General features: G+C 34.8%; 2 protein-coding genes across 3 annotated transcripts in view; both read left to right on the forward strand.

Moving 5' to 3' along the window:
- RABGAP1L (RAB GTPase activating protein 1 like) overlaps window positions 1-26,057 on the forward strand; it is a 740,636-nt gene that overhangs the window by 250,616 nt on the left and 463,963 nt on the right. The gene's annotated exons all lie outside the window — the stretch shown is intronic.
- Window positions 10,765-17,138, forward strand: GPR52 (G protein-coupled receptor 52). The gene is made up of 2 exons (XM_027565391.1): window positions 10,765-12,867; window positions 13,988-17,138. Exon 2 carries the CDS (start codon window positions 14,207-14,209, stop codon window positions 15,290-15,292), a length of 1,086 nt encoding a protein of 361 aa, XP_027421192.1. The 5' UTR covers window positions 10,765-12,867; window positions 13,988-14,206; the 3' UTR covers window positions 15,293-17,138.

Genomic DNA, 26,057 nt, shown 5'->3' on the forward strand with positions numbered 1-26,057 from the left:
ACACGCTGTGTGTGTGCTCAGTGGTAAAGAATCTGCCTGCCAATGCAGGAGACTCAGGTTTGATCCCCAGGTTGGTAAGATCCCCTAGAGAAGGAGATGGCAATCCACTCTAGTATTCTTGTCTGGGAAATCTCATGGACAGAAGAGCCTGGCAGGCTATAGTCAATGAGGTCTCAAAGAGTTGGACATGACTTTGTGACTAAAAAACAACAAAATACACGACTCTGTGACTAAAAACAACAAAATATATAAATAAATCCATACATACATATGTGTGTGTGTGTAATGAATGTCTATAAATACATAGCCATTCATTTTACTTAAAGTCTATCCCTCAGCTCAGGAGTTTGTAAACATTGTTGCTTGGCTCTACTTAGGGGGCCCCAAATTACCCAACCACCCTGCTGATCCCTACTTCAATCTTCTAATTCAGTTTTTAATCACATTTTTTTCTTTGATGTCAAATCCTTCTCAATAGAGACATTTTCTTACAAGCTTCTGCCAGTTTAGCAACATTTATTCCTCCTAGTCATGTCTTGAAAACAGCATAATAGGTTTATTCTTCCCTGTCTCAGTTTCTTTCTCTTAAAAGTGATTTCTGTCAGAGGTTCAGTATTCTGAGATGTTCTCTATGCTACCTAATCACTTTAGCTACTTAGCTTTGATACTGCCTGGTGAAAAAGTTGTGCTGGAAAATGTAGGTCAATTCGTTTGATTTCTCATTTTCCTCATTCCCCCATAACATGACCCAAGGATAATGAGACAGTATAATGTTTTTAGCTTTCTTTTGAAAAGCTTTATATGGACGAGTTTAAGCTACCATAATTTCTGATATTTTAAGAGAATTCTGCCGTTTGTTCTAGATTAAAATTAGTTACTCAGTTGTGTCCGACTCTTTGCAACCCCATGGACTCTTTGCAACCTGCTAGATTAGACTCCACACTTATAAAATAATTTTTATGTTGATATTTAGCAAGAGGGGAATGCAAATCAATTAATTTGATTTATTTAGAAAATACTATTACCTAAGGAAAAGGCAACCCACTCCAATATTCTTGCCTGGGAAATCCCATGGACAGAGGAGCCTGGCGGGCTACAGACCATGGGGTCGCAAAGAGTCGGACATGACTGAGCAACTAACACTTTCTGTAATATGCCAGGCACTGTGCTTGCCACTCAGAGTAACAGTGGTGAAAGATGTTTTCAGAGGAGCTTATAACCTAGTGAAGAAGATGGCTAAATATACTTAACCTTTTTTTGGTTGGTGAATTAAATTGACAAGTAAATAATTTTTTGTTGCTACAACAGAATCTTAATGACCTTAATACATCCCTGGTCTGAGGGTTTTCATTTCACTCCTTTCTGTGAACTTTTTCTCTTTCATCATATTTTTAATGTGATCTTCAGTAAGCCATAAAATACATTTATAAAGTCAGCAATAAAGTCTATTGATAAAGCATTTTGAGATCTTTGAGGGTGGGGAGTTCTGGATCAACAGAAATATTATCCTTTCAACAAACTTGTTCTGAGTATATATGATTGAAGCACTGTGTACCAGGCTTAAAGAAAAATGAGATGATAGTGTAGGACTAGGAGCTGACAGTACAGTATATGGGATGGAAATATATCACATTGTATTTCCAGAATATTCATTTTGAAGACTATGCCACACCATTTCATGGGGAGAGAAGTCCTCAACAGTCCCCTTTTACCAGTGTTGACTATAAATATCATTTCATTATTACCTCAATATGAACCATATGTGATATAAAATTAAATATAAACTCTTTATACTTTTATTTCTGATGACCATAATAAATCTAACAGAAACAAGCTGTAAAATCAATAAAAATGCACACTTACCATATTAATTTAATGTTACGGATGAGGTTATTTTCCTGAAACTAAACTGCTGGTCACAGTTTGCGTGTGATCCTGACAGTTATAGTACAGATTTTCTTTGAGTTTGGCATGCATATGGGGCCATGTGCCCTCAGATGACTCAGTGTTCCCAACACACTCTTCTGACCCACTGGAAAACTTCCTTGTACAGTGTGGTGTTAGGTCATGTAACCTTTATTTGGTACATCATTTACATATTAAACCTCTTTATGTTCTGATTTCTCAGCCTGCACAAATTAAGAACTACTTGGCTCCAAAACAGTGGTAAACACTTGGACAAATGTTGGCACCAGTATTGTGTAACAATACTTCATTATGAGATAGCCATCAGATTATCAGAATCTACTTCTAGTAAAGCCTTAAAGATTGTTGTGGAAGTAAAAACTGAAAATTAAAAGATATTATTGAATACTCATGGGATCCAAAAGATAACTCTTAAAGATTCGTTGGACTCCAGTTTGAGAAATATTATAAAATGTGTAATGTGTACATACACATAGACACTATATATTTGGCATAAATGAATAGAAGTCTAACAACTGTTATACAAGTCATAATACAGGCACTGTGTGGATATAACTTACTACATTTTTAAATCAAGTTAACTGTTGAATAATTTATTTTGTACATACAATCTAAGCACTTAATACAACTCTGTGACTTTAAATTAGGTTTTTTTCCTGGTGTTTTTGAGTGTTTGTATTTTTTTCATAAAAATTATAAAAATAAGATTTTGTTGGATGATACTAATAAACATGGATTCAGAAAAAGCAAGTTATTACAAATCATTCATATAAGGGATCATATCATTTATTTTTAATAAAAAGCAATAGAATTGTATTGGCGTCAGGATCAAAATAGTACCAGTCATCACTAGTCATTCTCTTTACTGGGTAAGGTAGATAAGGAAATGTTTGTGTGTGTGTGCACATTTATTATATGTAACAGGAGGCTTTACTAATCCACAGTCACACCAACAATCCCTTTCTAGGTCTAAGATATTCCTATTTCCCACTGAGCCAAGTCTGAACTTCTCAAGTCTTCATCAGTAGCTCACAGGATAAATCACTGCTTGTTTAAAAATAAGCTGATGGTTTTAGGGTGAAAATACTAAAATGCAGATTGATACAAATAAAACAAGGGAATCAAGAAGTCTGTTCGCAGCCAATTCTCTTCAGTCCGTAAATGCTGGAGTTAGCACCAAATGTTACTGTATTTGTTATCTTGGTCATTAGTTATCAAAAAGGAACATACAAAGCTATGAGAATAAAGATGTGTCTTGATTTAAGCATATAAATCTGCAGTTTTAATTTCTTAATCTGAGCTTCTCTGGGAACTGACAAGAAATTTATGTTACCTCATGGTTTAATTTCTTGAAGGATCCTACCACTGATTAGAGGACCTTTATGAATTTTCTCTTGATAATTTCATTATATTCTGTCATTGCACTTTACATTTCAATGGTGGCAACTTGTCTTAGTTCTTCTGTTCTATACTGTGAACTCTATGAAAAAAAGTCCTAGAACCTTGCGTAGTATCAAGTATGCAACAGGACTTCAATAAACTTTTAAATTAATTGAGCTAATTAGATGAATCTGGGCAAAGCACTTTGGCAATGGGTAAAAGTTTCCTGCATTTTTAGTGTTTTCTAGAGCAGAACAGTGAAGCCTAGAGGTTAGAAATGAGTTAGAAAATCAGAAACTCCAGGTTTTGTGCCAACTCTGTATGCTGCTGCTGCTGCTGCTAAGTCGCTTCAGTCATGTCCAACTCTGTGCGACCCCAGAGACGGCAGCCCACCAGGCTCCCCCGTCCCTGGGGTTCTCCAAGCAAGAACACTGGAGTGGCTTGCCATTTCCTTCTCCAATGCGTGAAAGTGAAAGTGAAGTCGCTCAGTCGTGTCCGACTCTAGCGACCCCATGGACTGCAGCCCACCAGGCTCCTCCATCCATGGGATTTTCCAGGCAAGAATACTGGAGTAGGGTGCCATTGCCTTCTCCAAGCCAACTCTGTATAGTTTAATTCAATTCAACACACATTTATTTAGTAATCATTTTCTGCTGTTCATGAAGTTTGGTAACTCGTATGGTTAGCAAAGCCACATTGTTTAATATGTATAGAACAGTGAGAGAAATGTAAGGAATATAAGAAATACTTCAACTATTATGCCTAAGTTTGTGTGTGTGTGCGTTTAATTTGGACTCCGGAGACAACTTGTAAAGACAAGAGCATGAGTACTTCAAATTTTCTTTTGAAAACTGAGTCATAGATGTTGCATTTCAAGCCAAGTAAAGGTTTGATTATTTTATACTTCATGGCTTTTTAAAATTCCAGTTGCTATAACAACTTTGATATTTCTTTATTATTTTTAGCACTTCAGTTGCCATAACAATAAGTTATCTTAAAAAATAGCAATTTTCTTTTATAAGGGAAAAATCTCTTTCAATTAAAAATGAATTTGAATCAACATTTCTTTCCTATAATGTGAACCCATTATTTAAAATGAAATTGTGCTGTTCTATTTTCATATAATTTTAACAGACTTTCCTCGGAAATGTTTTAAGGTTTAACTTTTCCTTCTGTGTTTTTATTGTACAAAAATTAAAGGGAGGTGACTGTATTGAGCCCATTCTGAGAGACAGTATTAATACTTGATGGGATTTCATTGATATAAAAATTAAATTTCCAAATTTGTTGTTATATGAAGTAAGAAAAGAACATGAATGATTGATAGCTCTTATGTGAATGTTGTAAGAAAGCCTGGAATTTCCTTTTTTCCTGTGTTGTTTTTCAGTGTATTTATTATGTCTATTGCCATATTAAAATAGGGACCACTTCACTTACCTGGAAGTAATTGACAGTGCAGACCTGAGCTATGTCGCTTTATTCATAGAGCAGTACTTCTGTTTACTGTTGGAGGAAAAAGTTCTTATAAACTTAGTTTCTGATATTTAATCCTCTAGAAAATTAAAGACAGCAAGTTAAAAGAGGAAGGAAGAATACTGCTGTATTTATATATAAAAATATAGGGAGCTATGTATTCTTTTCTGTGCAAACAGAGTCAGAATATATAGGGATGCATATATACAATTTATATAGTCTCTTATAGGTACCTAATTGCTCGTAAAAATTAGTTTCTCTTGATTCAGTATACATGTATATTGAATCCAAATTTTGATTTGTGTTATGAGATAGTATTCTAATTGACATTAACAGTGATGATTCCAGCCTACTAGGCAAAAATTAAAGTATGTTCAGAATTCTGAATAAGTGGATGATACATCTTATAAAGATTTAAATGTAAAATTGTATAAAGTAAAACAAAATTTAAAAAATTAAAAAAGAAACATTTGTCTGGGAATTGCAGGATCCTTGTAACTGAGATTTTTATGGACCAGGGTTTGGTAATTTTTATATTACTGTGTTGCTAATTACATGAATTTTCTAAGATGTGTGGTGAGGTTCAGATAATGTATATTTTAAGAATGTATTTTTAATGTATATTATATTTTAATGTATATTTAATGTATATGTTAAAAATATATTTTTTTAAAAGGACTGTTGAGAGAGAGGGCAACTCAAGAGAAAAGTGAGAGTATTGTTTTTAATTCTGTAATCTCAGCAGGTTACTGTGGGCATGGTTTCTTGAGGAGAAATGACTAAACAAAAAGCCTGTTTATAGTGAAGAATATGTTTAACTTCATTATCAGTGAGAATTGAATGAACTACCCTTATGTGCTTTTTCAGGTTTACTTTAATTCCTGATTTTCATAACCAACTTTAAAAAAGTTAACTATTATCTCAGTTTTACATATGGAAACTGAGATATATGAAGAAAATGACATAGCTAAGGCCTTACGGCTATTAAGTGCTGTAGCCAGTGCGAACTCAAATCTGGCTGATTCTAAAGCCTATATTTTCTTCTCTAAGTCACAGTCTTCAAACTAAATAGATGTTTATTAAAAAGAATAGCATAACTTGGAGAAACGTGAGGGAAGATCATCCTGTGCATGGTTGTATTTTATTGCTCTGCATACTGCTTTTGACCAATTAATTTGATTTTAATTATATATTTGAGCGTTCTCCCCACTGAGTTAAACATGCACATAAATTAGTATTTTGTTTGTCCATTTTCCTTTGTGACTGACTACAAATACTGGATTGTCGCAAAGGTCTTGCTTTCTCAGCCAGCTGTCTCGGATCCCAGCTAGCTAGGGCAGTCTCAGAGTGTTGTGTAACTGGCATTTAATAAGAAGCCTTTTCTCGCTCAGTGTCTCACTTGCATCTGGACTGTTGTGTCTGTGAGTACAAACAGTGAGCAGTGAGTGAGTCAGGTATAATGACTGAGAGAGTGTGAAAGTAGACACGGGCTGAATGTACTTATTCTGTCCAGCAGTTTCTGTTCTTTCAGACATTGCTTCGGAGAATTCTGGTGTTTTTCTTTTTCAACATCAATGTATATGATTTCCTGGCATTGCCTTTAAATGCACTCAAGTAATTTAGGCCTCTAATTTGATGGCTTTGCACCATAATGGGAGCACTTGAAAAAAGCAAGTGTAGTCATCTTTATCATTCTCTTCAGCTATAACTTACACACACCCCCCCCCACACACACCCCCACACCCCCACCCCCACCCCCCCCCACCCCCCCGCCCTCAGCAGCCATGTTCCTATTTCTTTCATCAAAGTTTTTCCTGTTGCAGAATTTCATTGTATGGACAGTTTTGGGCTCTATTCTTTTAAGTCATCTGTTTGCTTATCTTTATGCCAATCTTAATTATTGTGGCTTTATAATAAGTTTTGAAATCAGGTTGTGCCAGTCCTCCAGATTTTTTTCTAATCCTTCCCTTAGATTGTTTTTGCTGTCCTAGGTCCTTTGTGTTTATATATAAATTTTAGAATCAACTTCTTAATTCTACCAAAACCTACTTGGATTTGAATTGGAGTAGAGAAGGCAATGGCACCCCACTCCAGTACTCTTGCCTGGAAAATCCCATGGACGGAGGAGCCTGGTAGGCTGTAGTCCATAGGGTCGCTAAGAGTCGGACACGACTGAGTGACTTCACTTTCACTTTTCACTTTCGTGCACTGGAGAAGGAAATGGCAACCCACTCCAGTGTTCTTGCCTGGAGAATCCCAGGGACGGGGGAGCCTGGTGGGCTGCTGTCTATGGGGTCGCACAGAGTCGGATTGAGAAAAATTAATATTTGTAACAATATTGAGTCTTCTAATTTGTACAGATTATATATCTCTCCATTTACTTAGGACCTTTTATTTTTTTTCAGTGACATTTCGTATTTTTTAGGGTAGAGGACACACATGTCTTTTGTTAAATTTATTCATATTTTCTGTGTTTTGATGCTGTTGTAAATAGCTTATTGTTTACAATTTTATTTACTGTTCCAAGTGTATAGAAATGCAGTGATTTTTGTATATTAACCTTGTTTCTGAAAAAATTTACTCATTAGTTCTGATGGGCTTTTGGGGTAGAATTTTGGGGGTTTTTCTTACATATACAGTCATGTCTTTCTTTTCCTTTATCACTAAACTATTTGTCATGCCTGTTGTATTGGTTGAGACTTCCAGAATATTGTGCGTGGATGTGGTGAGAGCAGACGTCTTTGCCTTGTTTCCAGTTTTAAAAGAAAAGCATTTACTCTTTGACTGTTAAGCATTATGTTAGCTGTGATCTTTCCCATATAGTGTCTTTGTCAGTTTGAGGAAATTTTTTTCTATTACCACTAATATTTTTTAAATATTTTTAATAACTAGTAACTTGCCTCATAATAAAATGAAGTTGATCTATAAGCTTGTTTTCTGCTCTTGAAGGATCACAAAATCAGTGGATTCTAAGATGTCCCACTTTATATTCATTTTTTTTTCTCTTGGTGCTTAGACCAAGTTGCTTTGATACTACATTTGATAGTACATTTAAAATGCATTGATACTATATTTTGTAGCATTTTTTTATTCTTAAAATGATAATAATCATTATCTCTCACTAGATAGGATTTTTCAAAGTGGCAGTTAAGTATGCATATTGAATTGGATTTAGGTAGAGGTATAGATGAATAATGGGCTTCTCTGATAGCTCAGCTGGTAAAGAATCAGTCTGCAATGCAGGAGATCCTGGTTCGATTCCTGGGTCAGGAAGATCCACTGGAGAAGGGATAAGCTACCCCACTCCAGTATTCTGGCCTGGAGAATTCCATGGACTGTATATAGTTTCTTTCAAAGCACAGTGGTTTGAAAAAAGCCCCTATAGCCCATGGGGTTGCAAAGCATCGGACTCGACTGAACAACTTTAATAAATAAATAAATGAATAATATTGCCCTTAATTTGAATATATTAGGATTTTATATATATATATAAAATATATAATTATATATTAGGATTATATATATATATATATCTGAATTAACTAAAAAGAAAGAAAACTATGATGTCATAATCAGCAGCAGGTACAAATATCCTGTGGCAAGTAGGGAACATAGCAAATACGTGTGGGTTGAGGAAAGGGTGGAGAGGGGGCAGGTAGAGCCAGTTTTGTGGTGGTGCTGCTGGTTTAATCACTAAGTCACGTCCAACTCTTGTGACCCAATGGGCTCAGGCTCTCCAGGCTCCTCCGTTTATAGGAGTTTCCAGGAAAGAATACTGGAATGGGTTGCCATTTCCTTCTCTAGGAGCCTAATTAGCTAATCCCAATAGAAAAGAGAAGTTAGATTGAATAGTATACAGAGATCAGATTTTGTAGGACCTGTTAGAATTGTATACTAAGGGCTGTATGAAATGGCTGAAGCATTTCAGTGAGCATGGTGCCATCTAGTTTGCATTTTGAAAAGAATATTCTGTCTGTTTTGCCCATAGTGGTTTGAAAAGAGGCCACCAACCACTCGGGAAGACCAGATTGAAAGCCTCTGTAGTAGTCCACACACATGATGATGGCTAGCTGGCTTAGGGTAGTGACGGTGAGGTGGAGAAAAGTTAATAGGTGGGGAGGAATAGTTGAAGAAATAAGTAAATTCTGAGTCCATACACCTTTTTGTATCTTTTAAAAATAAGCTTAAAAACACTTTACATTATCTTCTGTTTTTTTTTCCTCCCACAGTATTGGTTTTGCATTTCTCCTTGATAATCATTGCCTATTGTTTATGCTGTTTACCACCAGTGGCTAATGGTTCTCTCTTCTTTTGCTGTTTAACCCCGATTGAGTAGTTGCTTAGATGTCTAATGAAATATTGATTCATATTTGAATTTTATATGTACAAAGGTTGAACATATAAAACATATATAAGGTATGAATGAAAAATTAAACATCTGTGATGTATCATCTCAAGAAGTTCTAACTTTTAGTTGTTAGAAATAATTCTGAAGTAATCCCAAATAATGATTCATAAGTTGAAAGGAGAGGGGGGTGGTTGATAATGACTAATAAGAATGGCAGTAATAAAACATATAATGACCCTTAAAATGAAGAGAATTATGCATAATATAAAAACAGAGTGCTTTATGTAATGAGCTGTGTAAATATATGCTATTAGTGCTGTTGTTATTAGAGCTTCACTTTATAAATTAGTTTCTCTTATAATCAGTTCAGAAAAAAAGAATAGAAGGGAAAGAAAGTGAGGGGCTAGTAGTAAGAGTCAGTCTCAGAAAAGAAGAAAATTACCTTGTCAGAACTCCTGAAGCTGATTTTTTGAAGTTGGTAGAAGAAAAGAAGGAAGCTTGGTGGGTCAAATCTATTGCTCCTTGAACTCTCCCTCCCATATTATCATATACCTTTGAATGCATGTACAACTAGGGATTATTTGTATTTTTCTTAGATGTAAGTCTCTACCAGTGATTATTTGTTGGAAATAAATGGGTCAAAGTGATCTAGTATTTGAATATCTGTAAGTGACATTTTGGTCATTTCTCTGATTTTTTAAAAATATTATGATTCAAAACTTGAAAAATAATGTATAGTGTATACTTTTAAAATGATTTTTTAAAGATTTTTTTAGATGAAGCCACTTTAATAATTAGTAATATTTTATTTCTCAGTGTTTTTGTCAGAAACCTTCATATTTAACTCTTTATGTGGAATGTAGGACCTGTCTACAGTCATGAATATTTATCATCTATAACTTTTATTTTGAATATTTATTATTATTGTGAAAGAAAGTTTTAGTTAAGCCAAATCTTGTTTGCTTTTCATGGTTTTATGTGTCCCTAAAAGTCAAAATGCTTCCCTGTAAAATAGAACTTTTCTAGCTTTTATATTAATTTCTCATTTAAATGCTTTCTTCTGCAATCACCCTCTGTGCTTTTTCAGTCTTTTAACCTTCTTGAGGCTTTCAGTGACTAGGTCAGCGATCTCTCTTGGTAAATGTCACATTGCACTTGAAAGTACGTGGGTTATTTTCAAATAGCTTTTGATATTGGTTTCTAACATAATTCCACAGAGATAACAGAACAGACTTTGTATAATTGCAGTACCTTTAGACCATGAAATTTTTGCACCTTGTTTTATGTCCCTAGATATGTTCTGGTGTCTTCTGGTTTATCGTCAATGGGAACTTTTTTACCTTGCTATTGTATGAAAATTGTATATATCTTAATTATGTTGAATAGGTTCATACTGCTTTTCAGATCTACTATATACTTCTGCTTTCTAATTTCTTCTGTTAATTTTTGATAGTTTGATATTGAAATGCCAATTAAAAATTTAATTTATCTACTTAAAAATAGTTGTAATATAGAGTAGAACTGTATGTGACTTTTTTCTGTATTTTCCAAGTCTCTGGTAAATGTGTTGTCATACTTTGATAATTTAAAAATATTTACAAAATTTACTTTCAAATCTTAGTATGGTACTCTTTCTAAGATTGTTATTCTAACTTATTTTATAAATTTTTCTGGTAATGAGAAATGTGGTTTCTTAATTTCACCTAACCTCATGAAGATTTTAGCAATGATACGGTCTTCCTGAAAGTTAGTTAAAAATTAAGGAAAAAATAGGGTCCTGTGGTTTATAAATAATTTTTTAAATCCGAAAATAATTGTTCTTAGACATTTTATTAATAGCTGCTCTAAGTGGAAAACAAAGAGAATGAGGGAGGGGTTCATCAAAATGGTTTTAAGAATGACAATTTTGACCTGTTTCCTTCCTAGTTTCATGACTGTTAGTAAGCAAATTATACTTACTTTCTCTAGGTACCCACTCTCTTCCTTTGGAAGATGATAATGATGGGTATCTACTTCATATGGATTTAGTATTTTTACTGAGAAAAAAATGTAAAGCATATAGCATAATGTTTGGCACATAGAATATGCTCTAAATGTTGGTTATCCGTTTTCATCTTAAATTTCCTGATTCAATTCTGAAATAATGTATAAATTAATTCTAAATCACTTTTAAGAAAGTTGCTGACCCTATAAGAAATATTTTTAAAGTTGGGAATGTTTGTCTATAGTAAGTCAAAATAAGTGGAAATGGTTTTAAATATCTATTATGTAAATGAGCTTATAAATTAGCTTTCCTCTTACTTGGGTATGAGTAGCTCAAGAAATATATGAAAAAGTTCTTTGACTCTTTAATTCTTTTTTCTATTAGGATAAAAAGTGAACTAAGCAGTCATTCTGTGTATTTCTAATGTCTACTTTTCTGAGGTAATATTTGACCTTAAATAGTCCAGCTAGTAGATTTTAGTATAGAAGTATTAGTTCCAATGCTTTGTACAGTTAAGTACATCAGATTCAGCAGTTTAGTGTGGGTGTGGCAGAGGTTGGAAAGATTATAAAGTAACTTCTATTAATCAAAATATAATATATTTTAGAGAATAAAAATAGTTGCTCTGTCACTTGAGTTCATGAAGACTTAGATGATTTTTAATAATTAATAAGTTTTTTCTGCCAATGAGCATTAGATTACTGCTGACTTTTTAGTGTCATAGTACCTTGTGGTAGTTTCTCTACAGGGTTTAAAGGTGCATCCTAGGGTCTTTTTCCTGTCCTGCTCATAGAAAATAATCTTTACACATGCTATAAGGACAATACCTCTAGACATTCATACATGTCATTAATATGTTATAAGCGTCGGTCAGTTCCATTGTCTTCTTTTGTCAATCTTGATCGGAGCTTGCCGAGTTTAAGTCTATAAGCCTGCATGTGCCTGGCAACTGTTACCTAGTGACAGTTTCAGCTGCAGTGGCCATTGGCTGTGCTGTTGACTGGGGCAGGAGGACCGAGTCACCTTTCTGATGGTGAGTTCTTCTGCATCAGCTCAGGGTGAGGAGGAGGAGGAGCAGGGCTTCGGCTCAGGTGCAGGCAGTGAGAGATTGTGAAGAATATACTGACAGCATCTCGGTAACTGCATCACAGTAAATTGGACTTCTGAATCAAGCAGCCCAGCCTAGCAGCTGATAAAGAGTGAATGTAGGTGAGAAGCATTGTTTTATTCCTGTACTAAGAAAACTATTTTGTGATAAGTGAAACTAGGAATGTACAAGGAGGAATATCCTGTGGATATTATTATGAAAGAAGAAAGACTTCCCTGGATGACCTGATGGTGCACAAGAAAATAACTTTGAGAAGAATGCTTTCTATTAAGCTCCTGCATTGTTCCTGAAGGAAATGTTTTTATTTCTAATGCATGGTATTTCTTCAAAAGGTATGATAACAAAGACTGACAGGAGAGTCTCTGAAATGCCTGTACTTTAAAAAAGACTTTTGACAAATGCTAACCTGATATCAGAATGACCTTGGAAGCCTTTTGGATGGATTCTATCCTGCCAATCTTTCAGTATTTCAAACCCTAGGATTTAAACTCATCTCGATGCTTTAGAAGTATTTTAAAACAAGAACATCTTATAACCTACCTAATGGCCCCTGTACTGATTGAGCACTTGCTCAAAATAGAGTACAGAAATAGAAGAGACATTTTCTTAACATATGGCTGCTATAGAACTGCAAATATAACAGACAAGGTAATATTTTACTTTGAAAAGATTTAGTCGAAATAATGATTTAATGTATTAATCATTTAAAGAAAACAGAAAAGATACAGCAATATAGACTATAAAGCCTACTAGAAATACCTAAATAATAAATAATGGTAGCAGTTCTAGTCAGAAGTTCAGAGCATATAGGAAAGTTTCTATTGTCTAAATTTTATATATATTTACATATATTTGTGAGAGAGAGATGTGGTTGCAAAGGTGAGAATTAACTTTGAGCTATATATTTTACGATCATGCTCCATTATAAGGAAGGTGGCGTATCAGATAATGAAGGTTATTTTCAGTTGTTGATGCTGAATTAATAGCAAAAATGATTTTGCTTTCCTTTTGAAAAGGAAAAGATATAAATTACAGTCCTGGTGGTAGCATCATTAACTGTAATGGACTAAAACTGTTTTCATCTGAATGCTTAAAAAATGCATGCAGAATTAAAACTTTCAGAAGTTTGTTTTTCTATTTTTTCAGTGTTGACCCATTGTGTATTATCTTCCTTATTGGAAGGATGCTTTTTTCTTCCTCTCATGAGAGTTATAGGGCAGTCTGGAGTCTGTTACCTCTCTTCTGCTCCTTTGTGCCCCAATAGAGATGAATCTTTTAGAATTAATCTTGTTGGAGAAGGGGATTCTTAGCTTTTGAGATAAAAGAGAGAGAAATGGATCATAAAGTTGACCCACCAGTATCAAACCCTGAACTGAACCTAAAGACACTATTTAGCCCAATGAACTTTTTCTTAGCTTTCCAACCAAATTTGTGATTTTAATTAAGTTCTAAAATTTGAATCCATTTCTCCTGACAGATGAAACAGGAAACCTGTTTAGGACTATTTAGTTACTATTTAGGACTTTTTTTTTCTTCCTCGTTCTTCCTAGTTGATCCCTAAGAAACTACCTTTCTGAAGAGAACTAATGGCCCACAGGAGCTTTTCTTTCCTTGGCAATTGCTTTTTTCCTTTTACAGATTTAATTTTTCATAGTGCAAGATATCATTAAGAAGTTCATTTTCTCTAGAAGTGCCTTGTGTCTGCAAAAAGTTGTTTGAAAGCATCGGAGGAAGCTAATTGGTGACCTGTTTTTCACCTCCTTTCTAGCTTATTCCTCTTCCTCCCCCCCCAAAGCTGAGGTGTGTTACTGCTGCACCGAGGCTGATGAAGAGACTTGAGTACTCCCCGGGATGCTCAGCTGTGACAGAAGCACTGCCACTGTCTGCCGAAGCTGACGCTGAGACACTCCTGGGCAGAGTTTAGCAGATGCTAGGCAGGGCACCTGCTTGCTGTAGCTAAGGCTGCAGGTCCTTTTAATTCCAAGCCATGAATGATTCCAGGTGGACTGAATGGAGGATCCTGAACACGAGCAGTGGCATTTTGAATGTGTCTGAACGTCACTCCTGCCCACTTGGATTTGGCCACTACAGTGCGGTGGATGTATGCATCTTCGAGACAATTGTCATTGTCTTGCTGACATTTCTCATCATTGCTGGGAATTTAACGGTCATCTTTGTTTTTCACTGTGCTCCACTTTTACACCACTATACGACCAGCTATTTCATTCAAACAATGGCATATGCTGATCTTTTTGTTGGAGTTAGCTGCTTGGTTCCTACTCTCTCACTTCTCCACTACTCCACAGGTATCCACGAGTCACTGACTTGCCAGGTTTTTGGATATATCATCTCAGTACTGAAAAGTGTTTCTATGGCATGTCTTGCTTGCATCAGTGTGGATCGCTATCTTGCCATCACCAAGCCTCTGTCCTACAATCAACTGGTCACCCCATGTCGCCTGAGAATTTGCATTATTTTAATCTGGATCTACTCTTGCCTAATTTTCTTGCCTTCCTTTTTTGGCTGGGGGAAACCTGGTTACCACGGTGACATTTTTGAATGGTGTGCCACCTCTTGGCTCACCAGTGCCTATTTTACCGGCTTTATTGTTTGTTTACTTTATGCCCCTGCTGCCTTGGTTGTCTGCTTCACTTACTTCCACATTTTCAAAATTTGCCGGCAGCACACCAAAGAGATAAATGACCGGAGGGCCCGATTCCCGAGCCATGAAGCGGCTGCCTCCGGAGACGCCGGGCATAGCCCTGATCGTCGCTACGCCATGGTTTTGTTCCGGATAACCAGTGTGTTTTACATGCTGTGGCTCCCTTATATCATCTACTTTCTTCTAGAAAGCTCCCGGGTCTTGGACAATCCAACACTGTCCTTCCTAACCACCTGGCTGGCTATAAGTAATAGTTTTTGTAACTGTGTTATATACAGCCTCTCCAACAGTGTTTTCCGGCTAGGCCTCCGAAGACTGTCTGAGACAATGTGTACATCTTGTATGTGTGTCAAGGATAAGGAAGCACGAGACCCCAAACCTAGGAAACGGGCTAATTCCTGCTCCATTTGAAGAAAACTCCACAGTAAATCACATGTAATCTGACAGTAGTTTTGGATTGTATCCTTGCTTCATCTGGAAATTTGCCACTAGAGAAATATTTACTTGAATAGTTGACTATGAGAGGAAGGGACTAAACGTTTCTTTTTTTTTTTTTCTTTTTCCTGGAAAAAAAAAAAACCTAAATATATATAGAGGGTAATCTCATGAGATAATTGTGGTGTGTGAGTATAAATATGCAGTACTAGGAAAAGTGAAGCTCTGAGGATGGAAAAGTACCTCAGATCTTCCACAGGGCATGAGCGAAGCCCCTGGCGTTCTGTCTCTCTCTCTCTTTCTGACTGGACTCTCTCCTCTGTCTCTGCCTCTCATTCTCTTTCTCTCTGTCTCTCTCACTCTCTTCTGTGTTTGTGGAATTACTTACATAAATTGCCCTTTATAGAAAAATGCTACATATTTTATATGTGGTAAAGTATAACCTTTTGCATCAAAGTGTACTTCTAAACTCACTAATCTGCAGTCCCTAAAAGGTCCCTCCATGGAGGATGCATAGCAAGCATTATATTTTATTACCTGCCACACAACCCTTATGCTTGTGTTTTTATATCCGTAGCACAAATTTCTGCAGTGAAGAAACAGTTTTTTCGTTTGTTTGTTTCTTCTGGGTAAATGTATGCTCCCTCCGCCTTTCTAACAGCCTGCTATTATTTTTCCTCCATTTTTCTTTATCTGCATCCTTTGGTACCTTAAGCCAGAAGTGTCTTAGCTAATGAAAGAATCTATTATATAAAAGTCATAATGTTGAATGGCTTATTCCTTCTAAAAAAGTATTCTATATATTGTTTAAGATATTGTGTTAAGTATTTTTTAATGGGTTTGGGAAACATTTTTATTTAGTTGCTTTTGAAATAATACATGTGCCCAAAGTGGTGTCCTTTCTCGGGGGGCCTATAATTAAGCTTTGTTTTTCTTTAAGATAATTCACAATGCAAATGCAGAGGACTCACTCAGAAGTGGGATATTGCTCTTAAAGCTACTTGGTGTGTTCCACCTTTTTTTTTAAAGAGTAAAATATTAGCCTTTTTATGTTAGGTCTGCAAAGCTTACTGTTGTGGTCCACTAAAATTTGTATGATAATGCATTTGCACATACTATATTTTTTACAACAAAGAACATGTAAATTACATTATGTGATCTGTGCCTAATGTCTTCTTAGCACACTATATAGATCACTGTTGCTTAAATCGTCAACATTGGACACAAATATATAAAAACGTCTTTTAATAGAAAAATACTTTTGTTAGTTGTTAATTAGGTGTTTCTATTAGACCAAGCTTTATTCCTAGAGATGCTGAGAATAAAGTATACTTAATTATCAAATAACAGGTAAGAACTGTCAGTATTTTCTTTTGTAATGATCTATTTTCCCATTCAGAGATTAAATTAACTTAATTTTTTGTGTGCTATATGGAGTTGTGTAATAAATTGTCAGGGGTTTAGATGTAGCAAAATGGCATTTGAGAAATTAATAGTGAAGCAGGTGTAAGTGCTAAAACATCTAAATCTTACTTTTTTTTTTTTAACCTTAAGTTTCCTGTCAGATATTTTAAAATTTATATCAAACTACTGAGTATTCTCAGCATTTTTGATTATTTTATGAAATGCATATGGTGAAATGTGCCTATGACTCTTCAAATTGGAAGCCAACAATGTTTGCACACTGGTGGTTTGACTTAAGAGGTCCTTTAGTAAAAGAAATGTCATTGTTTTATTGAGGTTGTTCTGAACCCCTGTATATTTTTAAACATGTAAGAAAGGTTTAAAATAAAGAATAAAACAGTATTCTACATATTGAAAATCAGACTTTGCTTCAGTTGCTTCAGTTTAATAAAACATTTAGAATAAGAGGTTACTGTTGGGAAATCAAAAATTTATTTCACATTTTTGTGGTTTGGGTTGTTTACATTGATTCTCATTCGTTTGCCAGTGACATCTTGGATAAGTTGAAATGTGCCTTTGAGTTCAGACCAGTTTAAGGAAAATAAAGTTTGAGGAAACATAATACTAACTTTCAAGTTGAGTGATATAAATAGAAACTTCAACATTGTGTGTGTTATTTGGGAATCAGATGTTGATTCCTTTAGTTTGGTATGTAAGTATAGTTAGAAAAGACTTCATACATCCTTTGTAATGAAAACCTGAGGCTGTGTTTATGGCATTTTTTCTTTTTTGCTTTTCCTCATGCTAGTTAATAATTATATGCCAGGCACAGTGAAGTTTTACGTATGTGATAACTTTTAATTCTCACTGCAACCCTTGGAGATAGCTACTGTTTTTATCCCCATACTAAAGATGGGAAAGCCAAAGAAAAGCGATTTATCCAAGGTTCAGTGGTCAGTGGTAGAGGTTCGTCCACACTCACATAACCATTTTGCTACCCTGCCTTTTCCCCCCACAGCCTTCAAACTTTGTACCTCTGTCTTTACCTTTTCCCTGCAAAGCTTGTTTGAGTTTTTTATTTTTTTCCCCTCACCTAAATCTTTGCTTCAGTTCTTTCCTTGTGATATCTTTTTCCTTGATCTTAAAACTCTCTTTTATTAAAATAGCAATCTGATAAGCCCACACTTAGTGCTTTAGTCTTTAATCAAACTGAAACCCTGGCGCATGACAGTCCCTTGATAGTCCTTTTGTTCATTTCTGTTAAGTTTTCATTGCATATCTTTTCCAAGTCTCTATAAATTTTTTAGTAATTTTTTTGAAGACAAAGGGTGGAGAAGGAAAGCTTTGTTATAGGCTGAAAGGAAAGCCTCTAGAAGGCAAGTCCTTGGTTTAGATTCTTCACTTATTTTAAAGTTTTGTGGGCAATGCCAGGATAAGCCACTTAACTTCCTTTTGACTTAATATGTGTTTTGTTATAAGATAATATTTATTTTGAAACTATTCTGCCTTTTTAAGGTGAATATGTTTTAAGAATGGAAAGCATAACCATCATTCTTACCACTATACTGTATTCTGTGGTAATTATCCAATTTGGTTATAGATGGCAGCCAAACAATAATGCTGTAGTCTATTTCTAAATGTTCTGTTACCTGTGGAGTTGTTTCTAAAGTTATATAATGTCATAAGGCTTTGTAACCTATGAGTTTGTGAAGCCTGGACTGAAACCCTAGCCCTCATAAGCTGTTTAGCCCTAGGTAAGATACTAAATGTTCCAAGTCTTCAGTTTTCTCATCTGGATCAGAAAGATCCAGAGACTTGTACCTTCCTAGTAGGCTGGATTTAAAGATTAAATGAGATAAAGTGTTCGAATTGTGGTAGCTGCTGTTTTATTGTCTTTGTGGCTGCCATATTTATTGCTATCACGAGTTAAAGATTACTGATTCTGATAAGGAAGTTGTATTTTAGAACACTTTAGAGTTATATAAAATGACATTTTTTTTTTTTTTTTTTTTTTGCCAAATCTGTTAAACTTGAATTTGGCCTAAACCCAGGCTTCCCTCATAGCTCAGGTGGTAAAGAATCTGCCTGCAGTGCAGGAGACCTGGGTTTGATTCCTGGGTTGGGAAGATCCCCTGGAGAAGGAAATGGCAACCCACTCCAGTTTTCTTGCCTGAAGAATCCCATGGACAGAGGAACCTGGCTGCTTCAGTCGGTGGGGTCACAAGAGTCGGACATGACTTAGCGACTAAACCACCAGATTTTTTTAAATGTAGAAAGCTTCCTTAATTTCTGAAAGCTCTTTTCCCAGAAATAGTTGTTCATGAAGACATCATTGGAGATGAAAGGTATCCAGCAAGCAGACGATGAAACGAGACAGGATGACTCTGAGATTAACCTACATCCCTGGTGGCTTAGCTGGTAAAGAATCTGCCTACAATGCGGGAGACTGAGTTTGATCCCTAGGTTGGAAAGATCTCCTGGAGAAGGAAATGGCAACCTGCTGCAGTATTCTTGCCTGGAGAATTACACTGACAGGGAGCCTGGTGGGCTACAGTCCATAGGGTTGCAAAAGAGTTGGACACGACTGAGCGACTAACACTTTATTGAATATAGTAAATACAAAAATTATATTAGTTATATATTTAAAACAACATCCTTAAACATTTTTCTTTCATCAGATTGGCAGTAGTAGGAAAGCATTGTTGAGTACCTTGCCATTTGTCTTTGCATTTTAGTTTTCCTTGTGTACTAACTTGGAATTTAAGGTATTTTGTCATAAACGTATTACCTGGAAGAAACAAAGATTATAAGTAGAGTTGCTCTCTTTATATCATTTATTATATAAAATTAGAAATGAAGTTGTTGCCTTAAATGACTTTCCTCTGTCTCTCCCTACCCTGGAAGGTAATCATTAGATGTGAAAACGATATAAATGTGTGATAAGCAGAGGAAATTAAGATGTGGGGAATTTGCTTGTGTAATGTGCTGAGCATAGCATCCTTCTGTCCAGGAAGGACCGTCACAGTGCACAGGAGCCTTTGTTACTGAGTTGATGCTCTGTTCTGATGTGTAGGGTCCAACAGTTGCTCCTTTCCCTGAGTAAAACTTTAAGATTAGGAAGGATGTGTAGAAAGTTGTAAATCAACAACCCAGTGTGTGGACATTGAGGAAAAATGATTTGAAGAGAAAAAATAATCCTCCTTTCAGTGTTTCTTATAAACGTAAGTTTTTTTTTCACTTATTAATAGTAAATTTATTAATATTGTCCATTAGTAATAGGTCAGAGGAGAAAAGCAACATAATTGTTCCTGCAGATGCTATAAAATTATTCAACAAAATTTAATATCTATTCCTCAGGAAAGTCTTCTTAGAAGATAAGCAAGGGAGGAAATTTCCTTAACACTTCAATGAATAACAAAATCTAGAGGCAGCAGTTTTATCCAGTGCTAGTTTTGCTCTATAATTTAAAATATTTTACCTTTATTTAATAGTGTAACAATTCTTTAAAAATATTAAAAGTGATGTGATTAGGTTTTCCTTCTTTATTAATACTGTTTAAAAATTTTTTATAGTGAACCTTTACTTCTTTTATAATTGGAAAAATTGTCTTGTTAAGTGTGCTGTTTAAAAACTATTTTGATGTTTCACAGTAGATTTGTTGATTTTACAGGTAACATTAGCAAATTTTGTATCAATACAATTTTCATTTAAAGAGTTTATGTAGTTTCTGACTTGTATAATATTTGTTATTACATGTAAAATTTTCAGAGACATTTGATGCCTTTCTTTGATATTAGATGTTCTTTATATAATTTTGCTTCAGCATAATCATTTTTAAGTGTTATTTGCTGAATCTAAAATGTATCTCTGTTACCTACCACATTTTTTTAATGCACCATTTTAAAAAAATGCACCATTAATACATTTTAAAATGCATTTTTCACATCTTTAAATAACAGAAGGATGACCTTGCATTAGGGAAGTGGAGTCCAGCTTATGTGTTAGCTGCCTATTTCACAGATAGGCAAGATTCTGTTTTTTAGCACCCCCATCCCCAAAGATCATATCTGTAACTTTTTAATGATAACTTTTATTTTATTTTCACATACGATTCCCTATTATGGTGAAGAAAATCAGAGTAATAAATTCAGCTGGAGATGGTTATGTCTGATGGGTGTTTAAGGCATATATGATATCAATATCTTCACTGTCATAAATGGGATCAAATTAATTTTGGAGATTGTAAAATTTCAAAATATGCAGGTGATAAGTATCAAGAAGCAACATAAAGTATAGAGATAGAATTTATTGGATGGAATTTTTTCCTTAAATTCTGAAATTTCCCCAAATGCTCCTTTATGCAAAATAAATCACGTTTCTCTTTGAGTTTAGAAATCTGACTCCAATTTTATTTTATGTTTTCTACTTAAGCAAGTGGAAATGATGTTGATGCTGGTTAAAACTACTCAAATATACTCTATAAATTCAAAGTGATGACATTATTTTCAGTGGAAGGCCCACACATTAAAAAAAATCAAGGACAAAGTTATATAGTCTGTTCTTTAAAATTCAAAATGTGTCTTTGAATGCAGTGCAGACTGTAGCAAGAAATGACCTGTGCATTTGTCTGAGGTTATGCCTGACAGGAGCAAGTGTTCATGCATATACTCTGTGTAACATACAGTTTTAAAACATTTACTTATATTCCTAATAAAGTCTGAAGTTTAAAATAGGTATTTTTAGAGTATACATTTTATAATAATAAATAGCTTCTTCACAATTATTTCATTAACTCCTCCACAGGTTTTGTAATTAAAAATGGTATTTGTAAAATTGGCACTATAAATGATAGGTTTTGCCAAGGTTAAAAGATAATTTGTGAACAATAGGTTAAAAAAATCATAAAGTTCTTGTTTTAATATTTTAACAAGTTAAATTGTATTTGGATTTTTCTTGTGATTATTTTGGCAAGAAAAAGTTTCAAAATTTTGTCTTTAGAATTCCTTGCCAATTGCAAATTATAATTTCTTATTTGTAAGAAAACAACTTCTGTGTAATGTATATGTAGGTTTTTGTGAAATGTTCTTGCCATAAATTAGATTTTCAAATTTAAGGAAAATTACAAATAAATATGCATTTAACTTCTTGCACTCCAAGATCTCAAAAGATTACTGGATTTTTAGGTATATTTACTTGGAGATAACTGTGGAAAAGTACATTTTGAAGATTTATGTTTAGAATATATTATTATTAAATGGGTCTTGTAATGGCTTCTGTTATTTCAGTCATCAGCACGACTTATCAGCTCTATCTTCTCAGTTTCTATATGTGATTTAATACTTAAAATTTAACAAAAAATTTAAATTTATTAGAGGGCTATACCTTGATATACATTTATAGATTTTGAAGTCCAGAACATTTTGTGGTAGCATTTATTTATGGGACAAGATAAAAAGGTGTGTGCATGTGGATATATGTGTATTTGTTATAATGCTTAAAAATCATGTTCAACTCTTTTGCAACCCCATGGACTGTAGCCCACCAGACTCCTCTGTCCATGGGAATCCCAGGTGAGAATACTGGAGTGGGTTGCCATTACCTTCTCCAGGGGATCTTCCTGATCCAGGGATCAAAACCCATGTCTCCTGCATTGGAAGGCAGATTCTTTACCACTGAGCCACCAGGGAAGCACCTGTTACAGGCTGAGAAAAAATCCCTCTGCTTTCAATTTGCAGTCATTGCAGAGTGTTTACTTTTGCTATAGTTAAAGGTACACATATTTTTTAAATAGAAAACTTATTAGGATTTGAGGTAACATTCTTTGTTGAGATTACCAGTGATGTCTTAGTTTGGGAATGTTAATATGGGATATATTCAAATGATTCTGTGTGCATAGAGGAGATTGGAGACAAGTACTTGCCTCTCCTGTCATATGTGTTAAGAAATTAAGTTTTGAGAAAGCTTAAAATGCTTTTGAACATGTATAATGCCCTTGGCATTATGAATTAAATGTATTCTAAAAGCTCCTGTGAGTAAACCCTATCTCATTTTACATGTAGAAATCTGAGATAAGATTTTTAAGTGACCCTCACAAGATCACGTAGCCAGACAAAGATAGTACTGACCGTATACCTTGTGCAGCAACGTTTTTGCCTGTGATAAAGTTCTTGAATAATGTATTTATGGATGGCTGGTTGTTAAGGGATCTGACCCTTTTTCATTGAGTAGAAAATGAGGACTGACTTAGTTAATACAGGAAAAATTCCATATGAAGTTTTAATTGTATATTGAAGGTGGGATTTTGAGGTCATGGAAAATTTTAATGAGATGTATTCTCAGCACTGCTAATTTCTTAAAGAAATTTCTTATCCATAGAGGGTCATAAAATTTACCTATCTTTTTAAAAAACACAACAGTTTAAAAACATCTGCTGAATTTATTGAGAGATATGTAAACTGAATTGAGCAGTGTTCAGAGAAGGCAATGGCACCCCACTCCAGTACTCCTGCCTGGAAAATCCCATGGACGGAGGAGCCTGGAAAGCTGCGGTCCACGGGGTCGCTGAGGGTTGGACATGACTGAGCAACTTCACTTTCACTTTTCACTTTCATGCATTGGAGAAGGAAATGGCAACCCACTCCAGTGTTCTTGCCTGGAGAATCCCAGGGATGGGGGAGCCTGGTGGGCTGCCGTCTATGGGGTCACACAGAGTCGGACACGACTGAAGTGACTTAGCAGCAGCAGCAGCAGCAGTTATATATTTAAAAACTATAACCTTAATGATGATGATGTTGTTCAGTCACCAGATCATGTCCAACTTTTTGTGACTCCATGGACTGCAGTATGTCAGGCTTCCCTGTACTTCATTATCTCCTGGAGTTTGTTCAAACTCACATCCATTGAGTTGATCATGCCATCCATCCATCTTGTCCTCTGTTGCCCCCTTCTTAATGATGAAGAATTGTCAAAAACACTAGTACATATATATATATATATATATATATATATCCGCATTTGAAAAGTAAACATGTCATAGCTGTTCACTTTATATTCTAAATATTCTTTATAATGGATTTGCAGTGTTGTTGAAGTCATAATAGGATGTTTTTTTCTGAACCTACTGATAGAAAAGGTCTTGATATTTCTGGCTACCGTGCTTTATGAAGTGCTTTGTTGTGTATAGTCTAAAAAATTGTACTCAGGGAATCAGAGAGAGCAGTCTGAATTAGTGATATTTTTACATAAAACCCTGTTAATGTATAATTCAGTTTTGTTTCAGTGAAATAATGTGGTTATAGAAAAATTAAAGGAACTCTAATTAGGCTAACACAGGATTGCCTTATAAATGTCCTTAGATGAACTGTTTCCTTAGTTTCTAGTGTATGCATCAACTGAATATAACTTAATTTTACTGAATTGTTTGAAAAGTTTGTTGTTTTAAACATTTAAGGTTTTTGTGAAAATTTTGATCATTTAACTTATGGTACCCATTAAAAAGATTTTCAAGATGAGTCATTGCAAAATTCAAATTATTGAAATCTGAATTAGCTGGTTATGTTTGCATTTTTGTATCAATAAATCAGGACAATAAATATTTGTTTATGTTTTATGTGACATAAATTGTGGTTCTGCAGATACTCCTGGATGCTTTTAAGTCCAGAGAATAATTTATTGAATTGTGGGAAGCAGGCTAAGGGGCAGACTATCTAATTTCTAGAATTTGAGGGAGAGATTGCAAAACAATTTTTTGTTTTGGAAAAACAAAAAGGAAAAATGGAATAGACTGAAGAATTAGAGAACTTGATGCATTTAAAAGATGGCAGTTTAGTTGCTAAGTTATGTCCAACTCTTGAAACCCCATGAAGTGTAGCCTGCCAGGCTGTCAGTCCATTGAATTCTCCAGGCAAGGATACTGGAGTGGGTTGCCAATTTTAAAGATGAATTGACCTAAATATATAGCTATGTGTTTGGATGCTTTAGTCTCAGAGGATACCTTGGGATATTTGAAAATTTATTAAAGTGAAAGGGAAGGAAATGTTCAGTGTTCAGCATAGTACAAAAGTGTCATTGAGTTTAATTAGGTCTCATTTGTTTATTTTTGGTTTTGTTTCCATTATTCTGGGAGACAAAGTGAATAGTACCTTGCTGCGATTTATATCAGAGAGTGTTCTGCCTATGTTTTCCTCTAAAAGTTTTTTAATGTCCAGTCTCACATTTAGGTCTTTAATCCATTTTGAGCTTATTTTTGTGTCAGGTGTTAAAGAATGATCTAATTTCACTTATTTACATGTAGCTGTCCAGTTTTGCCAGCACCATTTGTTGAAGAGGCTGTCTTTCCAACATTTGTCATGGATTAGTTGACCATAGGTACATGGGTTTATTTCTGGATTTTCTGTCCTGTCCCATTGATCTATATTTCTATTTTTCTGCCAGTATCATACTGTTTTCATGATTGTAGCTTTGTAGTACAATCTGAAGTTGGGGAGTCTTGATTTCTCCAGCTCCGTTTTTCATTCCCAGGATTGCTTTGGCTATTTGGGGTGCTCTGTGTTTCCATAAAAATGGTAAAACTTTTCTTCTAGTTCTGTGAAAAATGCCATTGGTAATTTGATAGGAATTACATTGACTCTGTAGATTGCTTTGAGGAGTATAGCCATTTTCACAATATTAATTCTTCAGATCCAAGAACATAATGTATGTATCCATCTGTTTGTGTCATCTTTGATTTCTTTTCATCAGTGTCTTGTAGTTTTCTGCATGCAGATCTTTTGTCTCCTAAGATAAGTTTATTCCTAGGTATTTTACTCTTTTTGTTGCAATGGTGAATGGGATTGTTTCCTTAATTTTTCTTTTGGATTTTTTGTTGCTAGTGTATAGGAATACAAGGGATTTCTGTATATTAATTTTATATTCTGCCGCTTTACAGATTTCATTGATTAACTCTGGTGATTTTCTGGTGGTATCTTTAAGGTTTTCTATGTATAGTATCAAGTTGTCTGCAAACAGCGTTTTATTTCTTCTTTTCCAATCTGGATTTCTTTTTCTTCTCTGATTGCCCTGCTGGGACTTCCAAAACTATGTTGAATAATAGTCTGCCTCTTCTAATTCTCATTGCTTCAACATAGCTAATTCCCCTTTTTCATCCTCAGTCAGAATTCGTTTTAGTTTTTATTTTTGATCTTTAAACAAGTATTATTCCTTAAGGAAATATGTGTGTGTTAGTTTCTCAGTTGTGTCCGACTCTTTGTGACCCCATAGGGTATAGCCCACCAGGCTCTTCCTTCTGTCCATGGGATTTTCTAGGCAAGAATACTGGAATGGGTTGCCATTTCTTTCT

Source organism: Bos indicus x Bos taurus, chromosome 16, assembly GCF_003369695.1.
Source record: "Bos indicus x Bos taurus breed Angus x Brahman F1 hybrid chromosome 16, Bos_hybrid_MaternalHap_v2.0, whole genome shotgun sequence".
Taxonomy (NCBI): domain Eukaryota; kingdom Metazoa; phylum Chordata; class Mammalia; order Artiodactyla; family Bovidae; genus Bos; species Bos indicus x Bos taurus.

Bases quoted from the DNA above. Each gene is read 5' to 3' on its own strand.
- GPR52 (XM_027565391.1), top strand. From the start codon at position 14,207: ATGAATGATTCCAGGTGGACTGAATGGAGGATCCTGAACACGAGCAGT.